The 26,269-nt window shown below is 35.5% G+C and overlaps 1 protein-coding gene across 1 annotated transcript in view; it reads right to left on the bottom strand.

Annotated features, from left to right (window-relative positions):
- Positions 1-26,269, bottom strand: part of LOC145259770 (b(0,+)-type amino acid transporter 1-like) — a 135,929-nt gene that overhangs the window by 18,486 nt on the left and 91,174 nt on the right. Inside the window, exons 5-10 of the mRNA XM_080117513.1 lie at positions 19,873-19,972; positions 17,572-17,616; positions 9,435-9,558; positions 5,404-5,507; positions 4,466-4,562; positions 2,073-2,222 (exon numbers count right to left, since the gene is read on the bottom strand). Coding sequence (XP_079973639.1) covers positions 2,073-2,222; positions 4,466-4,562; positions 5,404-5,507; positions 9,435-9,558; positions 17,572-17,616; positions 19,873-19,972 — 620 coding nt within the window. The remainder of the gene's footprint in view (positions 1-2,072; positions 2,223-4,465; positions 4,563-5,403; positions 5,508-9,434; positions 9,559-17,571; positions 17,617-19,872; positions 19,973-26,269) is intronic.

Here is a 26,269-nt window from a genome sequence, read left to right as displayed (position 1 = left end):
CAACGTGGCATGTTGAATTACAACGAGGCGGCGATGTGCACACCTAGCCGACGACTTTTGGGTAAATATTGAAAGAGGAAAAAAACACCAGTTGTTACATGCAAATCATGGACAGTACGCAGATAATGAATCTCTCAGTCTTAGGCCAGCACTTGCAGACGACTGAAACTGTGACTGACATTTTTTCAAAAGAAAAGGCTAATTGCAGAAAGAATGAAATGCACTACACGCGACCAGATATGCAGCATAGCAAGAAGAGGATCGATAACCGACGGATATGGATGTCGAAAATGGACGTCCATCAGAACTGGAACATTCTTCCAGCAAGTTAGACTGAAAATCTCGATCATCATAAAGATCATTAGCCACATGTTTTACAAAAAATACTTTTAAAAAATACTTGGAAAAAAAATTATTTCCAGTTTTCCTTGACAAAACTTTTCCGGTTTTCTTTGACAAAAAACAAAAAACAAAAACAAACAAAAAAACAAAAAACAAAAAAAAAAAACAACAAAATTACAAAATATATTTAAAAAAAAAAAAATTGCTTCCTCAAACCTTTTCTTGGCAGATATTATTAAGATACCAAATTACGGTAGGTGTTTTTTGGTTTTTTGGTTTCTACATTTTACATTTTATCCATTTTTCTATTTTCTTTTACGTAGTATTATTATGATTTTATTAGCAATGATCGGCATAATTCGACTGTTGACGCCATGTTCCGGCCAAAACTGAGCGAACGCTGAGACACGCCTGGTTCACGATATGCGCGTATATCACAATTATAATGTTAAATGCATCAGTTTTTTTTTTCTGATAAGGGGATTAAGATTGATAATTTCTATTATTCGGATTACTGTTCTCATTCATTTTTTTTTTACTCGTTTTCACCCCAAACAATGCTTATTGCCACTTAGAACGCGAGGAACTATTATTTGGAATCGAATCTAACAGAGAACTGTAGGAGAGTTGAGCAGCAAGATGTTTGTTCACATTACATTTAAACTTCTACAGGTTACTACAGTCAGAAAAGCAGGGAGGAAATTCCAAAGTCTAGCAGTCAGAGGAAAAAAAAACTATCAGAGTAGGATGCTTTTCGGAATCTAGGAACCTCAACTGTAAAGGGGTGAGATTCTGCTCCTTGTCTGGTTAATTGGGAGTATTTCCGTCAAAGGAACACAAGTGCTATGGTTGTTTTTACATTTTGGTCGATTTAACTTACGACCTTCTTCGGGTGTATGTTTTTGAACTGAAGAACCTATACAGAGTTCGAAATTTCGTCTACATTTTCGAGTTCAGCGTAAAAATTCTCAAGTTTGACTATTTGGTTCCCAGACCCCAAAAATGTAATGTGTACAAACGTATTATTGCCCAACTCTCCACTTAAGGGACAAATTTACAGAAAAATGGGCAACATATCACAGTAGCCCTTTCAAATTCAGTGGCAATATGCATTGTTTTCGCATGAATAAAAGTAAAATAAGTTTTTTTTAAATGAATCTGAAGAAGATCGAGGGTACATCGGCGGAAACGTTGTGAAAGCAACTACTAAAATAGGAGTTGTAGTTCGAATAATCCAAATAATATAAATATTATTAAAAAAAACGATAGGAAGTGTTTCACCAATTTGCAATTTGATTGTGAATGAGTTATATAATTCAAGTCAAAATAATCTTATATAAAACATATAAAAACTATGATAGATTAATATAAAATAAAGATATTTGAACGTTTCCATTTTTTAAAAATCAAAATTGCTTTGTTTCAATGTAAATTAATTAAGAAAATAATGATATAATTTATTTATAAAAATTGCAGAAAGTGTGCACCAATTTGCGATTTAAATATGACTAGGAGTCATACAATAGAAATCAAATGAATATAATATCAATATTGATATAAAATTTATGTATAAAATTTATGTATAAATTATATGTATAAAATATTTGTATAAAATATATGATAAAATAAGGTAAAATAAAGCTCTTCAAACGTTTCCAAATCATCTGTTCGTAATTGCTTTATTTCAATATAAATCATTCGATCAAAAAGATAATGATAAAATAATTTACCCTGTAGGGTCTCTTAAGGTCCGGTCGTGTGATACGTAGATAGATCACCGTAAAAGCCCCGAGGCCATAAACAGTCCAAGCAGAGAAACTATAAAAATCAATTAAGGTGGAAATTTCTCCAGGGATGATAATTACGATCCCCATCAGCGCCTGCAAAGGAAAACAAACAAATTTACGATACAAACAAAAAGGTTCATTAATCATTTAAAACTAAGTGTAAGAAGAGTAATTCTATAGTATATAGAATCAAGTGTTTTCTATTTTTTTACATGGGAGTCATCACTTGTCAAAGTCTGAAGACTACTCGAGGACAAGGTTAATAATTGTTGGGTTGTCGGTGAGACAACACTATAATAATCGGTAGTAGTGAAAATTAGGTAGAATTTGATTATTTATTTTAGAAGGAAAGTCATAGTTAATTATCTAAATAGAACTTGCAATTTATAATGCTTCTGAACATCTAAGAGATGTTTTTGCGGTGTATATAAAAGCACACAGAAACACGAATGCCGAATTCGACAGTTCCGAAAACGTAAACAATGTAACAGGCCAGAAATATTTAAAAAAAAAAGATGTAAATATAAATAAAATTTACCAAATATCTTTATATATTTAATTTTCTCCAGAGAAGTTGCAGTTTGTATTACATTTAATATTTCATATTATAAAGTATGTAAAAACAGACGAACGCATGCTGGACCGAACACAAGAATAGACGTGTAAATTTACTGAAGATCTAAATATGTATACATATTTTTCTCCGTAGAAGTTTTGTGAAATGCTTATATACATTTAATATGCTTTTCTTTGTTGCAATAGTTTTAAGAACAGATGCTGTGTTTTTTGCATAAGGCCTATCGCCAGGCCAAATAATGTTTTTTAGTGACGCCATTTTTAAAATTTTTATAATTGTTCGTTTATATAGAGAAGAATAGAATTCCGTAATATGAGAATATTTAGAGCTCAGCTAATGAGAATGGGCGGAATTTGAGAAAGGAGAATTTCTTATTTTTGAATGGAGAAATGGAAAGATTATGTTATGTCTATGAGTTTATGATCCAGTTACGAAGTGTGCAAGCACAATATCTGTAAAATGTGCATATTTTCTCCCAGTCTTGACTAAGGGTGGCAAGAGGGCTTAATATTTAGAGGGAAAAATAGGAACTACTTTCTCTAAAGATTGTGCGATTGTAATTGTGTTACTCCTATGATGTAATGTAGGATGTTATTATAACGACTAAATGTGTCTACAATGTTGTTCTAAAGTTACATAAGATAGTGGCATAGACATAATACATTTGTATGTGGCATCGATTGTTGTAAATTTACGGTACTTTGGTCCAAAGGGAAATTTTTGCAATCAAAATATTATATATGGAGATTATTCACTCACTAGGAGTAGTGACACACAGGCTATCATCAAATATTTCTCTTTGAGATCAACTTATGGCATTCTCTGGAGTCTGAGTGACAAGTTTCCCCAGATTTCCAGTATTCTCTACCTCTTTTGATAACTTTTGCAGATCAATTTGCGTTATCGCAACAGTCGCTTATCATTAATTTCTCGTTGGCGGCGACCATTGGTCTTCACTTAAATTTGGGAAGTAATAAGACTCCCCAAAGTCCCAGTCCTCTTTGAACTCATCCAGTGGAGATCTGGCTAGTACTTTTTCTCCTCGGTCTTTCCATCCTTCTTGACTCTCTTTGAGTATTTGGTGTGGCGTCAGTTTATGGTGACACACACACAAAGGGAAAAAGGGTAAGGGGAATTTATTATTATAATTATTATTATTATTATTATTATTATTATTATTATTATTATTATTATTATTATTATTCACTGGGAGTCCTCACACAAGTTATCATCAATGATTGCTCACTGATAATATCCGATGATGTTCCCTGGAGACTGAGTGACGACAACAGATTTCGAGTATCCTTCACCTCTTTCGATAATTGTTTCAACAGCCACTTACAACTGATCTCTTACTGGATAGGACCATTGGTTTTCTCTATGATTTGAATACCAATAAGTCTCCTGAATATCCTAGTATTCTTCACACTCTTCCAGTGCTAGTATTCCGAAGGACAAAAACGAAATGATTTTCTAGTAAATCTTACTTGATTCAGTCTCTTCTACACAGTGATCTAATATATATAATAGTGTTCCGTAATATATTTCCAGGTAAGACCGCTTTATCAAATAGAGTGTTTTGAATCCCCTGAAACTCGTGTGGCTTTTGATACTGGTGAAATTGTTTTCCTAAATTAAAATGCTTAACCCACTGACGCCCGTTTGCTTATTTTCTCAATTTAAAAGAGTTTTAATACCAAACGCCCCAATAAAAGTAATCAAAATCATTAAAGATGATGCTGAATAAATAGAAATTTACCGTAAATATGACTGATGGTACCGGAGTCATGCGTTGGTAATGAAGGTGTGAAAACACTTGGGGGAAATGCCCTTCGCGTCCGGCAACATAGCATAACCTTGGAGAAAAAACATAAATACATAAATAAAATAAATAAAATAAATAAATAAATAAATAAATGAATACATGAATAAACAATAAATAAATAAAAATCGATAAATAAATAATTAATTTAAAAAATTAATAAACAATAAGTAAATAAAATATATAAAAATATATAAATAAAATGAATAAACAAAAAATAAATACATAAACAAAAAATAAATACATAAGTTAAATTAATAAATAAATAAACAAACAAACACAAAAATAACTAAATAAACAAAAAATAAAATATAAAGGCAAACCAAAACAACAAAAAGTCGATTTGTTTGAAGAGAATCAAAATTCTGAATATTTTTACTTGTGTCCCCACAAGGGTAGATTTCAACACAATGTCGGTTTTTAATGTGAAGAAAATCCAGTCCCCCACAAAAAGGTACTTTGATTGTTTTGGTTGTTTTGTTTTATGGCATATCAACTTTTTCAGATTATTTAATATCGAATCTATTCATTTTGATAAAAGATTTTATGCTTAAAATACTTAATATCTTCAAATAACCAATAACTGGTCTTTAGTCACCGCCTTTCATCATATTGTGTGGAGAAATTATTAGTAGGTATTAGTAAGGGTTGGAATAGGAAAATTCATTGTTGTAATTAGGCTAGTACAGTTAGTATGGTAAGGCTTGACATGATTGATCAGACTGTCGTTATTGTCAATCATAAGATATGAATTAATTTCAAACGAAAATATACATTGTCTGAATAAAGGAAATGCGTTCCTTTTCCAAATTTGATTGGGATTCTTCCACCCAATCAGATTTATACAGACACTGTAAAGAATTTGGATTACTTACCTTCCAGTTGAAAAGAGTACACCATTAGCTGCTCCGAAGCAAGACATGACCACAAACATTGGTATAATCCACGCCATTATTCCAAGGACTTTCTCTCCCCACATCTATTAAGAATAAAAATGAGATTTCAATTAAAAGAGCGTTAGCACTGTTGGTCAAATAAAAGCGTTATGAAGTGTGATGATATACAGAAATGAAATCTGGCCAGTGAGGGTAGAGGATATGCATTGCATGGAGAGAAATAATATGAGAATGATACAATGAATGTGTAATGCGAGTCTTAAAGATAAGTTTAGATCTGACGACCTCAGAGGAAGAGGAAATGAGTGCAGAAAAGAACATTTCTATTGTACAGGGTGGTATGATAAAATTGTCGCCATAGAAAAGGCGACATGATTCCATTTCCATTTGATAAAAACCGGTTTTCCTTTTTTGTTTCAGACCATCTACTAGTTGGCCAGTTATGTACAAATACCAAAAGCGATAGAAGCCTTCAACGAATGAGATCAGAGATGCTCCACTGTACAACTCATACTCTCTATCGATCCAAATTATGACAACAGGACCATTGCCAGCACCCTCAAAATGCAAATCTGGATAACAGGGACGTACCCAGGGTGATGAAAATGAAGTTTCCGGCCATGGTTATGGTCTTTGGTGTCGTTTCAAGTTTAGAGCCACATCATGCCACCTCACATCTTCGAAGTTGGCTTGAAAGTCAACATCAAAGTGTACCTAGATGTGCTGACGAGTGTGGTGATCCCCTGCTGCAATCAGGTGGCCGCTGGCAAACCCTGTGTGTGACAGCAGGACTCGGCTTTGGCACACAAGGCTTGGCTTAAGAAAGAGTGCTATGACTTTGTACCCTTCTCTCACTGGCCACCTGAACCTGCCCAACCTGAACCTGCTAGACTACTTTATTTGGTCATATGTCGAGAAATCTTGCTTTCCGAGCTGTTGGAAAACTGCTTCTGTGGTACCAGTATTCAAGAATTCTGGCGAAAGAACTGACCCAGTAAATTATCGCCCTATTAGCCTCCTCCCACTTTTCGCCAAAATATTTGAGACCTTAATTAACCATGCTCTAGTCCAGCACCTTACAGATGCTAAACTTCTGACCGACCATCAATATGGATTTAGACAAGCCCGTTCCACGGCAGACATCCTCACTGTAATCTCTGAACGCATATACCATTCACTGGACAAAGAGGGAGAGGGCAGAGCGGTAGCTCTAGATATGTCTAAGGCTTTTGACAGGGTATGGCATGAGGGTCTCCTCAGGAAGATTAGATCTTACGGTATCACTGGTAGAATACTTAACATAATTAAATCCTTCTTAGATAAGAGAAAAATCCAGGTTGTCCTCGACGGTCGTACGTCTAAACAATATAATATAAATGCGGGAGTGCCCCAGGGATCTATCCTTGGTCCTCTGCTGTTCCTGATATTCATAAATGACCTCCCCGACAAAATTGCCTCTGAGATGGGTATATATCCTGATGACACCACACTCTATAGCAGGCACGACAGGAAAACAAATGAACATATATCTAAAGTAATGGCAGAAACACTAGAGGATGACCTCAAATCAGTAGTGGAATAGGGACAAAAATGGATGGTAACGTTCAATGCCACCAAGACAAAACTGGTTTCATTCAATAATTACAAGAAACCTTCTCTACCACCTATAGCAATGGCCAACAACTCTTTAGCTGAGAGTACGTCTTTCAAGCTCCTTGGCCTAACGTTCACAGGAAACATGAGCTGGAACAATTACATCGAGGGCATTGCCAGGGCCGCTGCGAGGAAGGTGGGCTCTCTCTACCGTGCTAGAAAACTTCTAACACCCGAAAGTATCCTGTACCTCTATAAGGCCACTATTCGCCCATGTATGGAGTATTGCTGTCATATTTGGGCCGGTGCATCGGCTACTAGTCTCTTGCTCCTTGACAGGGTTCAAAAGAGAGTCGCAAATCTGATAGGCCCTAAACTGGCATCAAAACTTCAGCCTCTGTCCCATCGTCGAAACGTTGCATCCCTCTGCCTGTTCTACAAGTATTATAATGGTGAATGCTCTGAAGAACTGCAAGCACTTGTGCCCCCACGACGTGAACACCCTCGACAGACCCGACAAGCTACAAAATCCCACCCCCACACTGTAGAGATCCCTAGATGTAAAAGATCTTTCTACTCCAGTAGTTTCTTCCTCAGAACTGCTAGACTTTGGAATTCCATTCCAGGTCACTGCTTCCCCAACTGTACTGACATGCATAAGTTCAAGTGCAACGTGAACCAACATCTCGCTGCCCTAATCCCTACATAGTACCCCAGTAGATGTTTCCCCTGATAGTAGCCCCCTACATTAAAGTGGCAATGTGCCTTGTTTGGGGTGAAAATGTAATAATAAAAAAAAAAAATTCACCAACATGACTCCCACAACACCAAAGCCAGCCTGATCGCCGCCATCTGCTTAGTATTCGCTGATCTCCTGTCAGCGCTTGTGTAAAACGCATGCTCTCAGTTATGGACCCGTATCGAGGCGGTGATTGAGGTTAAAGCCGGCTACATTGAATAGATGTCAGCTCTACTACATAATCAAGTTACCTGAACTGATTTTTTTAATAAAAATTTTAACAATAAAGCTGTAATGTTGTTTGCTTTAGGGCGACAACTTTATCATTCCACCCTGTACAATCATGTTGAAAGAATCGATTAGAATTCTTAGATTAGTACATGTCTAACAGTTGAGGTAATAGGGTCTTTCTGTCAAACTCGGGAATCTGCAAAGAATTTCGAGCAGAACCTTTTATTTAATCCACGGGGGTAGTATGCTCTCATTCCACCAACCATACAAGGACCCGTGGAGTAGTGAATACAGTATTTGGTAAAATTCAGTTGTAAGTTACACTCTTCTGGAGGTAGAAGTTTCAATTCTCATTTTGGGCGACACCCAAAATACAACTGCGAATTACTTAGAACTGACACATGCTATCATCATGGATTAAATAAAAGGATCCCGTTCGAATTTTTGTTTGATTCCCGAGTTCAATAGAATGATTTAGATTTCTGAGTTAGACAAGACACAACCAGAGAAGGTCGGAGGTAACATCGACCGAAACGGTTTGAAAATAACACTAAAGATGAGAATAGTAGTCCAAAGAATCCAAATAATAGGATTAATCAATCCTCTCGACACTCAAAACACAATCGCAAATTACTTAGAACTTCTACACAGTTCGTCAGAAAGATTTCCGAGTTCAACAAGATACACCTGAAGAAGGTCAGAAGTTACAATGACCGAAAGGTTGTAAAATAACACACAAGATGCATACAATAGTTCGATTAGTCTAAATTACACACATTATCAATTCCCATCTCTATAATTAAGAAACATAATAGAAAGAGTAAGTTATATCTGGCCGCATCTAACAGAAATAGAATACTGAACAAGAAAAAAAAAGTCAGCATCTTCTATAAATAAGATAACATACAGTTGTTAGCCTATTCTTATAATTGAGATCTTTTAATACTTATATTTCGCCCCTTTTCTTTGTACATCTAATTTTAATATTCCGTACCAATCATTTTTTATTGACGTTTCACCCCAAACAAAGCACAATGCTCCTTATTCGTGGGGGGATACTATTTGGGACCAGATTTGCAGGGATAATATTTATGGAGTTAGGCATCGAGATGTCTGTTCAAATTACACCTGAATTTCTGCATGTCAGTACTGTTAAGGAAGCAGGGGCGCGGGAGGGAATTCCAAAGTGCAACAGTAGTTCGTCAGAGCATTTGCCATTGAAATACTTGTAAAATAAGCACAAGGATGCCACGTTTCGGCGATTGGTTTAAATAATAGTTCAGGACCTATCAGGTTGGCGACTCTTTTTGAAACACTGTCTAGAAGCGGGAGACTAGTGGCATATGCGCCAGCCCAGATGTGGCAACAATGCTTCATGCATGGCGAACCGTGGCCTAATGTTAACAATTGAATGCAATATTCTAGATGAGGTGTTAATATTACTTACCACGGCAACAGCATGAGACAGATTGATTTCCTCTTTTGACATGACACTCAGATAACCAACATTTGTCAACACATAACACGCAGTTGTGAGAGGAATCCCGATGATAATAGACAAGGGTAAATCTCTGAAATGAAAAAAAAAAAAATTACATTTTGCATTTTAAAGTGAGATACTAAAAAACAGAAATGGAAACAATCTTTTTTATGGAAATTTCTCCAGCCATGGTGAACATAATACATTTAGAGGTACTACTGCAGTTTAAATCCCGTTTTTTCGTGAATCTCGCTCGGAAAATCCCTGGCGGACGTCGCAAACTGTCGGATTATATCGAGCAAACGAAAGTCAATGCAAAAACAAACAAAAAAAAAGGAAAATAAAAATAAACAACCTACCGTAAGAATTACATGAGATTTACTGTTTTATATATTTTTATTGTCAGCTATTTAAAAAAAAATTTGTATGGAAAGTTATAATTTCTTTGAATTAATGAACAATTATTTTTTTTAGTTTTAAGGAAGAAAGAACAAATAGTTTTTTGGGGGATTTATACATTTTTGTAAAGCGTTTTTTTTTCAAAGGAGAGGTGTATTTTTTGGTATTTGTAACAATTTTGTAGGTCTTTTTTTTTTTTTTGCATTTTTTTTTTGATTTTATGTACCAATTTTTTTTCCAAGAAAAAATTTGTTGTTTTTGTAAGCAGCCGACGACGACAACAAATTTTTGTTTAATGCATTTTATGCAAAAATGTTTAAGAACACGGGGACCGTTTCCGGCTACTTCACGATAACTTCCCGCCTAGAATTGTTCATTATCCTTGTCACAAGAATAAACACGTGTTGTTTTTTTGCAATGGATTTTTTAAAGTACAATGAAACTCCTCCCTTTCTTTTTTTCTTCCAATTTGGAGTTGTCTACTCGCTAGCGTCTCTTTTAACGACTCGGGTTCTCTTTGGATAAGCCCACTCGGCATTTGCCAGGGCGGTTTGCGTCGTCCGTCGGCGTTGCCGAGTGAAACTCACGGACAAACGGGGTTTAAAATACAGTCGTACCCATTTAGGAAAAGGGGAGCTCTGTTGGAAAATCAAGCCGATTAGAGGGAGTCCAATAGCCATGCACGGTCATTTTCTTATGATTGTGTCACAAACAGAAACCCTCTTCCAATTTGTCACAAGCCAGGACGAAAGTAGTATGGCTCAAAAAACGATCATGTTTCTCTCTTTGTTTCATTTTTCTTCAGTGGAAGTTCTCAGAAATCAATTTATTGTAAGACTTCTTCTGGATGAATAAATTGAAGAAAATAAAATTTCATTTCAGTTACACATTCACATTTGAATTATAACTAGGGCTGTGACAACATAATATTCTTTTCATTCTTTTGACTATCAAGTATATATCTGACAGTCAATCAACCGAGAACCACATCAGTCTATATAAAATATAAGATATTAATGGATATATATTCAAGAGTCAAAACAACGAAAAGAATATGCTGTTGTCACAGCCATAATTATAACGGCTATATTTATTCCAAAAAGAATATAAATTACATTATATTTTTGTTAAAGTTTATTAACAGCTATATGACGTTAAGAAATCTTATGCCTTTCACAACTCTATAACGTTTTTAAAAAAATTTCCAACGGCTTTTCCGAACAAGTATATTTTCAAATATTTCAATGACTTTTGTTGCTTTGAAATAGAACAGAGTCATATTTTTCACAACAAATATATTTTCAAATATTGTGCTGGTATTTAATTTTCTTCAATTTATTCATCCAGAAGAAGTCTTACAATACAGACGAAACGTTGATGGACATATAACTTGTTTCGTTCCTTTTTTCATCTCTCTCTGCCTCGTCGAAATAATATTTCTCATTACACACACACATATATATATATATATTATTTACATAGTGATCACCACTTATCAAGGCCCGGAAGCCACTCAGGGATAAGGGTTATTGCAAGTACATTACTTTAGTGTGGAGATTTGATAAAGTGTTTACTTAAGGGGGCGGTTCATTAGGAATTTGTTAATATATATACATTGTTAATATGTTTTAACCAAAATTTTTATATATCAGACTTCCGGTAATGTTCATATACAAATAAAATCTGAGTCAATATTAATTGACTCAATTAATTAAGTTTCATGATTATCGGTTTTAATAATCGAACATGCATATAATATTTTTGCAATGACGGAGTAAAACAAATGAGAAATTGAATGTAGATTGGCGTAAATAAAGTAAAATGAGAACTACAAGTTTAAAATTAAGCATAGGAGATTAATAAAAACAAAAATCAAAATATGAGGTTAAGAATAAAAATGAATTCCGATAAAATAATGAGTTCATAAATGTGGGCAAAAAATTTAGACTCTCTCGATAATATTAAATGATACAGGAAGATAAATTGTCGAAATTATCACCATCACTTTCAATGAAGGTCACTTCGATGTATAAAAACGTTACCAATACAAAAATAAAAAAGCGAAAAAAAAAGGACTTGGTGTGTGACGTAATCGACATGAGGGAGCGAATTGCCCCTCATTGGGGAGCCGGGTATGCTAAGATAGCTTTAATCAATCCCGGGTAACGGCATATATCCCGAGGATTTAAAATAGAAAATATAAATATAAATTTTAATTCATTGTCAAAATAAATATATTTGCTTTTTGGTTGGAAAACCTGAGATACTTTGTTATTTGAAAAAACTCAACAACAGGAAATGTGAGGATGTTAGAATAATATATTGTACAGTCTATGTGATGGGTGGTGACCTTAGGGATAATGGAGTTTTAATATTTAATTGAATCTTAGATCGCGGCTGAATCGCACAACCGCAGTTTGAGGTTTAGCGTGATTTGATTGGTTAAGGAAACTTTCCCCACCAACCACATCGGGTCGATACGCTCGAAAATTAGTCAGATTACTTTTTGATTCCGAGGAGCACAGATCGTGTGGAGACCTGCCGTTCCCTTAAGACGTGACCCCTTCTCACCCGTATGACGCTGTCTGTGAAGAGAGACTGGGACTTTTGAAAACTTACTAAGAACTGAACGATATTTGTAAAAATATTGTACATAAGTTCATGAATTAATTCTCGTAGAGTAGAATTTCACGTGTCTGTTTTTCTTTCTGTCTGCGGCTTCGATATTCGCTTTCAGCATACAGAATTCAATGTAACAACCCTCTGAGAAGGACCAGACTATTCGAGCCGAGTTTCCAGACTTTAGGGGTCCTAGCAAAAGTTACAGGTGGATAGAAACAAACAAACAAACAAACAATTTTATTAAGGAAAGAAAACAAAAAAGATAGAACCAAAAGAAAAGTTCACGAGCTGTCTGCTGCTAAGATTTTGCTCTCAGCTAGAAAGAAAGTTTTTTGTGTGGTAACAATTACGAAAGATAGAGAGATAGACGGGTTGAAAAGGCGTTCTTTTACTTACTGCCGTGATATGAGATTTCAACCAATGCACGATTATTTTTAGAAAGATCGAAATACTTAACCAGAGTCGAAAAGAGTTCGCTCCCTTTGATTGCAATTTAACCTCACGCTTGGTAATATCGTCCATTTTAAAACAAAAGTCCACTCGTGTCAATCAATTGAAATATCTGCAGACAAAAATAACTTATTATCTGAAAATAATGTTCCGAGAGTGTTCTTTTATAGCGAGGAGTTTATTTCCCCATTTTCATTTTTTTCCAATCTTTTTCAACACTATAATCCATGAAGGAATAACATGAAAAAAAATACACATAGTTCTTCATATAATAACGGTTTTATATGAGGCAAGGAGTCAGGGAAAAATACTTTCCAAGTTCCTTGTTTGAGTCTGGTCAGGATAAAAATATTCTTTTTATCTGACTTAGAAAACTGCAACTTGAGACGTAGCCATTTTCTTCAGGCCTTAGAAGAAAATTTCTAGTTATACTGATAGACACTTCCATAGCATATTACATCATTTCTAGTGAGAATATTTCCCACATGTGTTTCCTTTCCTGAAGGCTTGTAGTTCTCTGACATATTTAACTGTTTAAGTCCTCGACAGATTTATTGGATTTACTCTAAGTAGATTTCTTTCAGCAAGATGCGAATTCGTCAGGTAACTTAGACGAAATCACTTCAACATTATCAAATTCGCCAGGTAACTTAGACGAGTTCACTTCAACATTTTAACGTCCTATTTAGACAGAGAGAAGATTGCCCGTCAACACATTTTCAGTGTCGCTCCAACTGCCAATCTCAGCTTGAATTTATCACAAAATACGGGAATGCACAGTTCAACCAATCAGCAAGCAAAAATTAGTCACATGACCAACAACATCAGCAGTGAAGCAAACTCAAGAGAAAAGAAGAAGAGGGGAAAAAGGAGAAGAAATATATCCCCCAAGAAATTTCTACAAAATATTAATTATAGTTTTTCTTAAAAAAAATAACATGTAAAATGAAAAAAATCAACAGATATATAGTAACATGTAAATAAAAATTTCTGTTATCATAAAAGTGAATGCGTCGCATTCGCTTAGTCCTCTCTCGCCCGTTTACAGCACAGATCTATGATGAGATGGCTTTGTAATGGGAAATCTGACCAAAACAAACCAAACACTTTAGGTTGAAGAATCAACTTAAAGCACATCATTTTCCAAGCATAGTGGTTGTCCTAAGGATGAATTGGTTAATCTGAAATGGTCATGCGGAATGTTAATTCTTCTGGGGGGGGGGGAACGTTTCAGAAGCATGGATATCTTGAATCAGATACGGTATAATCACGTTGATACACAGATTCTCGTTAGATCACTGAAGTTAAGAAACATTGAGCTTGGGTGACCAATTCCAGGCGCTGTATGTAGGAGGACGTCGACACTTCCCTACAAGAGTTGCAAAAACCTAACGTCGTTATCTCGCCTAACGGGAATATACATGCGACTGGGGACCGCTTGTGGATTTCATACTCCCATAGAACTTCCTCCTTTGGAGGAAACTAGTTAAACCTGCATAGGATTAGTGACGTTTCCATTTTTGTTTTATTTTGGATCGCAGGAAGATTGGTCAGCCAAGCAAAACTTGGGAGCAATGATTAGATAAGACTGCATAGAGTGAAATTTGGAGAGAGTTTATCCACTGAAGCATGATAACTGGAGGTTGAGCTTGTTTAATGTCAGAAAACGATGATCTATGAAGAAGGGAAACGTGACATTAATTGAATAGCAGTTTAATTTTGATGGTTTTTATGTGAGAAAAAAATCCTTCATTTCATGATTTTTTTTTATAATATTGGGCAAATAAACACTCGATGGTCCGGACACAATTGTCTGAAAATGCGTTTTCAGTGAGAAATCAATGGTAAAAATAAAAAAAAAACAACAACTTTCAACCGTCCATCGAACAATAAGAAAACGATTTCTTGCTCCTGTTGCTTCTTTAACTATTTAAAACAAACGTCCAATCTGGTGATGTTGTTGTTGAGCATTATTCATTCATGTTGAATGAATCAGATGATTATTCTAGAAAGACACCGAGTACTTACAGGATGGAACATGTAAAGATTATCAATATTTCTAAATGAAAATGTTTCTCTGGAACGAACTGAATTTGAACTTGACAACACCCAGATTGTTAGTTCGTGTCGTTAACCGCTTTACCCATGGTGACGGCCTCAAGATAATTAAAAAAACAAACAAACAAACAAACAAACAAACAAACAAAAAACCCCAACAACATTAGTTGCTGTTTAGTCACTTAACCCTGTGTTAGTCTCATGGCGTGTTTTTTCACCCCAATTTTGCTCAAGTACTCATAATTCCTAGTTAGCAACTTATTTTTTTCTTCCCTTTCAGTACTATTCCTGACTCAGTGAGAGTATAGCACACGTGGTATAGCGCAGTTGTATCTCACTTTTCCTTCGAGGTGAATCAGATTGAAAAATAATGTTTATGTATGAACTCATACTCATTCTTCTTGCTATTTCAATTTATGGAAACATTTTGTGTTCATCATAGATAATAAAAAATAACACAAACTGTTGTATCCTGTGGGTATTTTTAAATAAATGTGATCTAAATCTAAGATTTAATTTTTCCTTAGTTTTATAATTTGTTTTATTGTATTATTTTATATTAATATCAACAAGATACACTTGATTCAAACTGTTCAACAGAGACTGTAGAAATATCCTGAACCAGCAGGATAACTATATATCTACAAAATAATAACACTATAAATATTTTTATATTGGGCGCTATAAACACTCCATGGGACTAACTACGTTTAGAACATTCAGATGACTTACGCAAGATTAACTAGTTTAGGAGTAGACTTTTATCTGTGTTAGTCAGCCTTGTAATTCCTTCCCTTCCTGTTAAGTTACTTTTTTGAATAACCTGCGTATTGATAATATGGTCTCTTTTAAACTTCATTTTTCTTGAAGTGATTCTACTCTCTTCTATTTTTATCATGGTTGCCTCTTTACATCTTATAATCTGTCGAAAGAAAAAGTATAATCATAAAACTATTGGAAATTTACAGAAACATCATTATAATTGTATCATATTTTTTTCTAAATCGGCGGTCTCCAAAGTTTTCGAACATAGTGAGGTATATTACTGAAGTTTTAGAGCTATCCTGGCCAAAATGAAAAGAAAAAATGACCTAAACGTGTTGTATACTGTTTTGCTCATTAGTTTTGATTTTTAGTGAAACTAGTTCTTCAAAACCTCATTTTTTTCATCATTTTCTAAACTTTTTGTGGGATGGATCTGGCCCACAGGCCATAGTTTGGAGACCCCCAGTCTAAATGAATTACCTGCTTAAGTTATTTCATGCATTGTTTGGAGTGACCTCTCTCTCTCTCTCTCTCTCTCTCTCTCTCTCTCTAAATAAATAAATAAATAAATAAATAAATAAATAAAATATGGCTGATATAAAAGCACAAAATGATTCACAATGAGTATCAGACAGTACTGGAAATCTGAAGAGACTTGCTATCACTCAGACTTCAGGTAACATCACCTGCTGCTGCCAAGGTGAAATCACTGATCATGTGAGAAAATAATAAAATGCATCAATATTTTCTTTCCTAGCAATTTAACAATTTATACGAATTCATGTATGTGAAGAGCAGCTGTACTTTGAGAATATTAATTATTAATTACGTATCTTTTTTTAGCTTCCAAATCGTTTTGTTTAACAAGGAACAAGCAGTTTCATGTGACAGTAAAACATTTTAACAAATCAATAAACTAGATAAAAGCTGAACTGAACGACACACTCCGTTGCTCGTTGGTTTCGTTAGAGAAACCATGATTAAAAGTGTTCCAATGTAGCTTTATATATTATACCCTCTAACTTCTCGTCTGAGCTCCAATCTAATGTCCTCCTTTGGCTGACTTTCACAAAAAACACTCGTTTAACTGAAACCACCTTCAATAATTTCCCACACTTTTTATCTGTGCCTAAGCCTAAACGTAGATTCCTTGAACAAACCTTCTTTCTTAGAACTGTACGCCTGTGGGAGTCTCTTCCGTTTCCCTGCTTTTCAGCTGACTGCAATATGGTCGTCTTCAAGTCCAACATAAACAAGTTCTTGATGAGCCGTCCCCTTAAGTAATCCAATTTACCAAATTTCCACTACTAACGGATTACTACAATATTGTCTTATTGATTAGGGTGCACTAATTAACCCTTATCCTTCGAGTGGTCACCAGACTTTGATAAGTGGCGACTCCTATGTAAAAGAATGCTATCAAATTCAAGACATCAACTTTTGTAGGCGACCAATAAAAAGTATGCCATTGTATTTTTATGTGTTTGTCGTCGGTAGTAGTAGGGAGGTGATGGTAGCTAAGTGGTTAACGACTTGGACTGTCAATCTGGAGGTGCCAAATTCCAATCCAATTTCACTTAGAATGTGTTAATTTTTACGTAGTCTATCACGTAAGTACCCTGTGTCTTTCTAGAAAAAAAATTCCAACTAGAAAGATATCGGGGAAAACAGATGCCAACAATAATCATCTGATTCATTCATTCATTCATTCAAAATGAACGATGCTCAATAGCGACAGTAGTAATATGCAATCTGACGACTTTTCTCTAAAATGTATTCGCTGACTGATTTTTAAACGCAGAATACCAACCTTGTTGGATTTTTCAGTTCTTCTGTTACGAAGTTCAGATTGTTCCTGAAATAAATAAAATATTATCATAAAATGTCAATTGTTTACGTAAAAGATCAAAAATTCACACATTTGTACGAAGTTTTTACCATAAGAGAATCCGCTTTCATTGAAAAGTTATAAACTTAGAATTTTAACGTGAAATTAAATTTTAATTTTGAATTGTGAATACGAGCAAATCAAAGTAGCAAAAAAAAAAAAAAAAAAAAATCAGTTTAAAATTTTCGGTTTCCACTTTGTAAGATATATTTCATTAATAACGAGTATGATGAGGCGATTCCAATATTTGTCCCGATTCCGATTAACTACTACCTGGCGTTGCCCGGCGTTGCCCGGCGTTGCCCTGGTTTTTAGAGGTGTGTGTGGTTGGGGGGAGGTAAAATGAAAACAAAGCGAAGTAATAACCCTGTTTAAATATTATAAAAGCAAACAATGTAAAAACTATAAAAAAAATCGTGTAAAAAACAATTAAAAAATGAACGTGATGCAATACGAACGGTCCGACGGTGCCCGTGTGTTTGAAAAATCCCCAAAAAGTTTGAAGGGGGGTTCGAAATCGAATCATTAAGACGAAAGCAGCAAAAAAAAAAAAAAAAAAAAAAAAAGGTGATGAATTAACTAAAATTTGAATTAGGTCAAATATCAATTCCGCAGTGAAGTTTGCTTTGGTTTAGTTTCAGTAGGCACATTACACTCGAATTTTAAATGAATGTTTTTATTTTCTCGAATTCTAAATGGATTTATTTGTTTGAATTTTAATTTAAGTGTAATGCAAGTAAAATCACCATATTGTTGCGTTGTAATCTTTGTGTAAAAATAAATGTTGAGTTAAAAGTACTAATAAATAAAGGTCATAGTTAGATTTCACGGTTAGAGACGTTAAAACCGGAAGTAAAATCTGGAAGTAAAATCCGGTTAGTCTTACAGATTGCGTCTTACACTAACGAAAGAAAAACAAAAAGGAAACAATAATAGTAATCGCGTTTTCGCGTTTTTTTTTGTTTTTTTTTTTTAATTTTTTTATTTCTATTTTATTATGGAAAAAAAACAGAAAGCTTAAATTAGGGGGAAAAGATTAAAAAAAAACAACAACAACAAAAAAAAACGGTATAAGTAACCTTGCACGATTCCAAACCGGTGTGTGTCCTCAGTGTTCCTTGTGAACGCATCCGCTGTAGTGTAAATGGGGATAGGGGAAAAGGAGGAATCTAATAGAGAGAAAAGATGTTGCAACTTCCATTGAATCTAAGCGACTTTGGCAGTGGACACTCACTGGAAAAAATATAGGAATGTACCATTGTCGAGGAACTGTAGAGGTAATAGGCCTATACAAACCTCAGATAATGTGTTACAGTCTGTACGCATTACATTTGCATGTAATGTCATGATTTTTAATTCTATTAAGGTCAAAGTTGGAGGGGAAAAATGAGTTCATTAAGAAGATAGATAGAATATAGATAGATAGATAGATAGATAGATAGAAGAGAAGAGAAGAGAAGATAGATAGTTAGAAGATAGAAGAAAGATAGAAGATAGAAGCAGATAGAATAGAGAAGAAGATAGATAGAAGATAGATAGATAGATAGAAGATAGATAGAAGATAGATAGAAGAATAGATAGATAGAAGAATAGAAGAAGATAAAATGGTTATTTTGCCACAATTACCATAAAAACACATCTTAAATGCATATATATTTTCTCAAACGTAAAAGTGCACTTGTGGGAAGGGGGTGATTTTAGTTTTACTGGTAGTTCAGAATCAATAAATATTTATTATTTTATTTTTACTACCAACAATGGAAATTATGTTTAAACAATATCAGATAAAAAAGATAATTAAATGAAATTGTTTTTGGCTTTGGAAAATAGGCACAAATTTTCCGATTCCGATACCTCAAAAAGTTTTCCGACTTCTGATTCCGATTCCAATTAATCGTTCCAACACTACTAATGAGCAACCACTTATTACGGCTAAAAGCAACAAGAGGATAACGGTCAAGTACATAGTACTAAAATGTTTAGTCATAAATTCTGACGACAGCTATATAACATAGTAGTATTATTTTTATTAATTAGTCATCACTTATCAAGGCTAAAAGCCACTCGAGGATAAGGGTTAACGAGGATGAATTGTTATGTTAGTTGAATGATGATGAATAATAACAGAGGATTTATAATAACGAATTGTTCATCACTTATCAAGGCCAACAGCCATTTAAGGATACATGTGATGCGATCATATTTTATTGGGTTTGTACTTACCATCCATCAAATGACCACAGTCCATTATAAAAAGCCAACGCAACAAGAGAGGGGTCCGTAACGGTGTCCTCAAAACCCTCAGAAATGTACTCAGTGCTTCCTGTAAAAAAAATGATATATATTAAGTCATTTAACAAACACGTATTACTCAACGCGAGTTTTTTTTTTAATTTAATTTTCAGTTAAAAAGTTAACATAAAAAGGAATTTTATTTTTCAAAATCTAAATCAAGACATATTGCTAGTAATGCGTAAGGAGGTACAGGGTAATAGCCAGATTTATAGGGACAACTTCCATGGAGTATTCTGCAGCAAGATATTTATCCATATCACATTTAAATTTCTGCATGTTCGTGTTGAGTTGAATAGTGGACTGCATTGTGGATCAAAACAAGTGGAGAAAATTAATTATTGGAGGATGCAGAAAATTGGAGGAAAAGTGTGCTAAGCATGCAATATTGAAACATGCCCCCAGAAAGCAGAATATATCTGCAGTTAATATCGATTTTCAACAAGAACTGAAATGTACAATCTGTGTCAGATTTCTTCTACCAAAAGCTGGAACTGGAAATGTTTTCTCAATCATTAAATTATTTCTCTCCGATAGGCTCATAAGAGTAGTGGTAGATGGACAAAAATCGGAGGCCTGCAATATAAATGCTGGAGTCCCTCAGGGGTCAATCCTGGGACCAACTCTCTTCCTGATCTACATCAATGACCTCCCTAAACACATACTTAAATCATTCGTTGACATCTATGCTGATGACACGACCATCTACGGCAACACATCAAAGGCTGTAAATGACGAAGTTCTCTCTGATTCTCTCTCCTCTGATCTCGAGCGAGTGGTTCAGTGGGGGAAGATGTGGCTGGTTACCTTTAATGCATCCAAAACCAAACTCCTATCCTTACATCATCAACGCTCTGATCCCCAGCTGGCATCAATTGTGATGGATGGCTCTCGTCTGGGTGAGGCCCCGTGTTTTGACAAGCTTCTGGGTTTGACCTTTACTCCTGATCTGAAATGGAACACGTATATCAAGTCTGTTGCCAAGGTCGCTGGAAAGATGGTGGGATCCTTCTACCGCTCCAGAAGATATCTCACTACTGATGCAATTCTCTATCTATATAAAAGCCAATTACGTCCAAGGATGGAATACTGTTGCCATATCTGGGCAGGAGCTGCCAAAAACAGCCTATCATGCCTTGACAGAGTACAAAATAGACTTCGTGGCTTAGTGGGGGATGCCCTTTTCTCTACCCTGCAACCCCTCTCCCACAGAAGAGACGTTGCGAGCCTATCCTTGTTTTATCGTTATTTTCATGACAGGTGCTCGTCTGAACTCCAATCCCTGGTCCCCCCTCGCCAATCTTTCACGAAAAACACCCGTCTAGCTGAATCCACTGTGAAAAATTTCCCCCACTCTATATCTGTGCCTAAATCAAAACGCGGATTTCATGAACAAAGCTTCTTTCTTAGAACTGCACGCCTGTGGAACTCTGTTCCGTCTGCCTGCTTCCCTCCGGACTACAACTTGGATGTCTTCAAGTCTAATGTTAACAAATTCCTAATGAACCGCCCCCTTAAGTAAACACTTCATCAAATCTCCTCACTAACGTAATGTACTTGCAATAACCCTTATCCCTGAGTGGCTTCCGGGCCTTGATAAGTGGTGATCACTGTGTAAAAAAAAAAAAAAAAAAAAAAAGCTGGTGAACCACGTGAGGTTACACAAGGTTAGGCAAGATGAACAATTAGGATGTGCTGTGAGTAAGACCACCCATATATTGTTGTAATATCTGTGGACAGCTGTAAATCTGCAAATGGTTTGAAATGACAATCAAACATACATAATATAGTTCCTCTACAAAAACCAGCAAATACTGGCGAGTTCCCCTGCCACATCTGCGAACGATTATGAAAGAGTGTAGAGGGCGGAAAGCCATCTACATGCACATGGACGCCCAACTTCAATCTGAAGAGATGGCAAGCTTCTGTCACGAAGTAGCAATCTTTATGTTGGTATTGCTGGGAAAGCGGAAACTAAATTCCAAAGGTAAGCACTTCAACGATAGAAGCTATTAGAGTAGTTACCTTCACTCTGGGATGCTAGCCACAAGGCTAGGTGTAAGTTTGATGAAAGTGTTTTTGTGGATTCGAACTTGGTACGCCGAGATTTTCAGTCCTTGGTCGTTAACCACTTAAACATTGTAGCTATTACCTAATGTTTACATATATTTGTAAATTTGTACAATTATCCCAGTCGGATGCTATACTATGACGAGCTCTTGTCGTTTAATAAAACCTTTTCGGCTTGAAATAAATTTCTAACGAGATCAAGCTAAATTTGTGTTGTGTTTTTCAGTTTTTCTTTCAACTCTCTCTCTCTCTCTCTCTCTCTCTCTCTCTCTCTCTATATATATATATATATATATATATATATATATATATATATATATATATATATATATATATACTAGCAGGGAGACTAGGCTCTGTCCAAGATTGAATGATGATCCATTCATATTTCACAATCCCATATTTTTTTTGTATTGTTATCGAAATCGGTAAAATCGCGATTTTTCGATCAAATCGATTGATTGTCCGCTCTAGTTGGGGACCTACCCCGGTTTCCTGGTAGGAAGTTTACATGCCCTCTCACAGTGACTTAGTCCATAAAACATTGTAGTCTACGTTGCATTATAGCGAACTTACTTGGCATACTATTTAGAGTCTACGCTTATGAACTGGGAGGCCAAAGTTCAATCTCCAGTTGAATAATGCTCAAAACTAAAAACATTCAGCATTAGAAGGTGAAGATCAAGGGTAAGTGGGGAATCTTGAGAAAGGAGTGTCACCATCCCGTGCATCTCGGTGTAGTTGTCAACGAAAAGAACGCCTTTGGGTCGGTCTCGACAACGTCAAATTACATACCCGATTATGGCAGACGGAGTGTAATCCATTAAACCAGGTTGATAAGATCAAGGATTCAGTTGGAGACTGAGCCCAGGTTATCGCGTGCAACGAAGATTTTAAAGTTTGCTATTTTTGAAAAGATGTAACTGAAGTAGATCCGAAGTTAAGTCGGCCGGAACGCTGTAAATATTGCAACCAAAAAGAGAATAGTAGTCCGAATAAAAAAAAAATAATCTAACCCTCATTTAAAACATTTAAAACATTTAAAAACACGCTTTTTCATTTTTTAAAATTAGTTTTGTGATTAGCTCAGAAAAGAATGTTAAAAATACGCAAATGAGAAAAAATTGTTTTGATAGAATATATGTTTGAAAAAGATAGGAAAACGCGGGAAAGAATAAAAAAGTAACAAAAGAAAGGATTAAAAAACAACAACAAACGAACACAGAAACAAAGGCCGTTTCATATCGTGGCGCGTTTTTATGGAGCTTTATAATTAAGCAGAAACATTTTGGCGCCCAAAAGAGTCAGGTGAGTTTTTTCGTTTTTTGTTTTTAACAAAACCTTATTCGAGTGGGCGGGTTGCATATGATAGCAAAGCAAAAAAATCCTTTCCAGACAGGTGTCGTTGTGAACAGAAAATGACAACGAAATCTAGATCACACAATTGTATAGTTATTTATTTTCCCAGCAAAATGATCTGGTGTTATTCAGAATTGTATGAATAACCCTGTGCCCCATTTGCGTCGGACCTACCACACAATGTTACCATTTTTATTTATTTTCTATTTTAGAATTTTATTACGTTCAATTTTTCAGGTGGAGCTACAATTATTGCAGCCTTTTCTTTTCAATAAATTTTATTCAACAAAAACAATAAAAAAATTGTCGATCTATTTACTTTCTATCATAGAAATTTCCCTCTTCTCTTTTCAGAAATACGTATCAAAAATCATATCCACATTTGTCATATTATTCTCTACCATTTCGAGAAAGGTTGATTCCAGTACATACATTTTGCAATCTCACTCAACTTTTTGGTGAAGGAACGCTCAGCAAAAGCCATGTTGAATTTCCTCTCCATAAATTCGCAAATATAACTGTCCACTAATCCGCGACGCGTTCCATAAATAGCATTTAATCTGAATTTTGTACGTCGAGAGATTAGGAATTTTTCGATCTTCACGTAGAGACATGAACCCTAACTTGACGCATGTCTGGACATGACTTACAATAGGCCAGAAGCATATACGCGTACTACATATTACTGGAAGGACCATTGTACCATTAGTAGCGGGGCTCCTACGGCATAATTACGTTGACATAACAGTTTTTGACAGATCACCGAAGTTAAGCAAATGTTGAGCATTGTCAATACTAAAATGGGTGACCATTGGGAATTTCATGCGCTGTATGTGCTCTCCGCTTATCTCGACATTGTTTCCAGTCTTGGCCCTCTCCTTTCCACTGGACCCAAACAGTGTCGATTCAGGAAAGTTATGGTTGGAGATTGCGCAATCCTTGCATCACAATTACACACGCAGCTACCCTTACAGGGGTATTCATTGTCTGAACGGAGGCATTGAGTGCGATTCTTTCACAAAAGAGCTCAAATGGTCATCCATCCAAGAACTGACCAGGTTGAACGTCATTTAAAGTAGGTTGTGGCCATCATTAAGCCTAACGAGTGACAGACCTGAGAGAAGTATCTCTATAACCGATTACATCGATCGGTAAATTCCATTGACCTTGTCCTTAAAGTTACCTTTAACTCAGCTTTTGAAAGTACGAAACAAAGGAAGAATCGGATAAACTGCTGCTGATTGCTTTTGCTTTCTTAAGCTGCGAACTAGTACAATTGGATTTAGAAAAGGTTAAATTCTTTCTAGAAAACTGTTTAACGTGAATAGTCTCTAATCGATTAAATATATTGGAATGCCTTTTTAGTTCGTGAATAACAGGTAATGGAAAATGCTGTAATTCATAAGCATACATAATCAAATATCAGTTTGACAGATTGAATGCTATTTATGCCTGATATCTAGAATCTGACTGATTAATCTTTATATATTAGATAGTTTGATTTCTTTATTTACAGGCAACGTCGGGTTTCTCTATACTATAACAATTTTGCATGATTGCACAGCATTGGATATAAAATGGACGTTTGAAATAAAAAAGGTCGTACCGGTCATGATCAATCTAATGAAGAATTAGAGAATAGAAGATTAAGAGGAAAAGGAGGAAATAAAAGAATTGAACAAAAGAAAAAGAAAGCACACACACACACACACACACACACACACACACACACACACACACACACACACACACACACACACACACACACACACACACAGAGAACAGAATAAAAGGACAGAAAGAGAAGAAAAGAACGGAAAAGAGGTCAACATGATGTTCGTCAATCGCTTGCGAAGATGGCCGTGATCATGCAATTGTTCTATGGATTCGAAGATGGCTTGATAGACCGATTCGAGTTCTGAAATATTTCCCACATGTTGGACACCTGTGATTCTGTAACAGAGGTGTTGACTGCTCTGTCTTTTCTAATGTCACGTTTTCTCTTGCGTTCTTTATTGTTGTTTTGTAGTTGACCCACAACTTCTGCAATATCACGACTTGCGCTTGAATTAATTTAAAGTGAAGAAAACTTGCGCAGCATTGTCCATACTCTCTCGCTTGGAAAATAATCTGGATCCAATGGCAAGACAAGATTGTTCCAAGTGAAGGAGTTGCTAAAAACTTGCCAGAGTTTGGTCAAAGTAACTACCTATGGGGCTTCACTCCGAATTTTCTTTCAGGGTTGTTTCCTTTAGAGTAGACTGCCTTTTAGGAGTGACGAGCCCAACTTACCCGGGAGTCAACATATACTACTACTACTACTACTACTACTACTACTACTACTACTACTAATAATAATAATAATCCCCTTTTTGTGTCAACATAAACTGGTGCCACACAAAATAAGTGAGGAGGGTCAAGGAGAAGTGAAAGACTGAGGATAGAAAGCACTAAATAGACTTCCACTAAATGAGTGCGAAGAGAACTGGAACTTTGGAAAGGCTTATTGCCACCCAAATCCTAGTAAAGACCAATGGGTACTATCATCCATAAAACAATGGTAAACAGCTATTGTGATAATGCAAAATAATTTGTAAAGGTTATCGAAAGAGATGGTGAGTACTGACAATCTGGGGAAACTTGTTGTCACTCAAACTCCAGGGAACACCATAGGTTGTTTTTAAAGAGAATTCTTTGATGGTGGCCTGTGTGAAATAATAATAAGAATCTCTTTGGCACGAAATTTTGCAGATGATTTACAGAAAAATAACGAAAACGGAGTTGATATAAGTTGGTGTGAGCTCTCCATTCATCAGAACAAAGTACTGAGGCTTTCAGAGACTTCTTCTTGAATAATTGGATGAAGTATCACCCTTGTGTGAACGTTAGAGGCAGGATT

Source organism: Euprymna scolopes, chromosome 35 (genome assembly GCF_053919585.1).
Source record: "Euprymna scolopes isolate OS-2025 chromosome 35, ASM5391958v1, whole genome shotgun sequence".
Lineage (NCBI taxonomy): Eukaryota > Metazoa > Mollusca > Cephalopoda > Sepiida > Sepiolidae > Euprymna > Euprymna scolopes.
The sequence above is the reverse complement of the archived record's forward strand: the minus strand, read 5'-3'. Positions and strand labels throughout refer to the sequence as shown.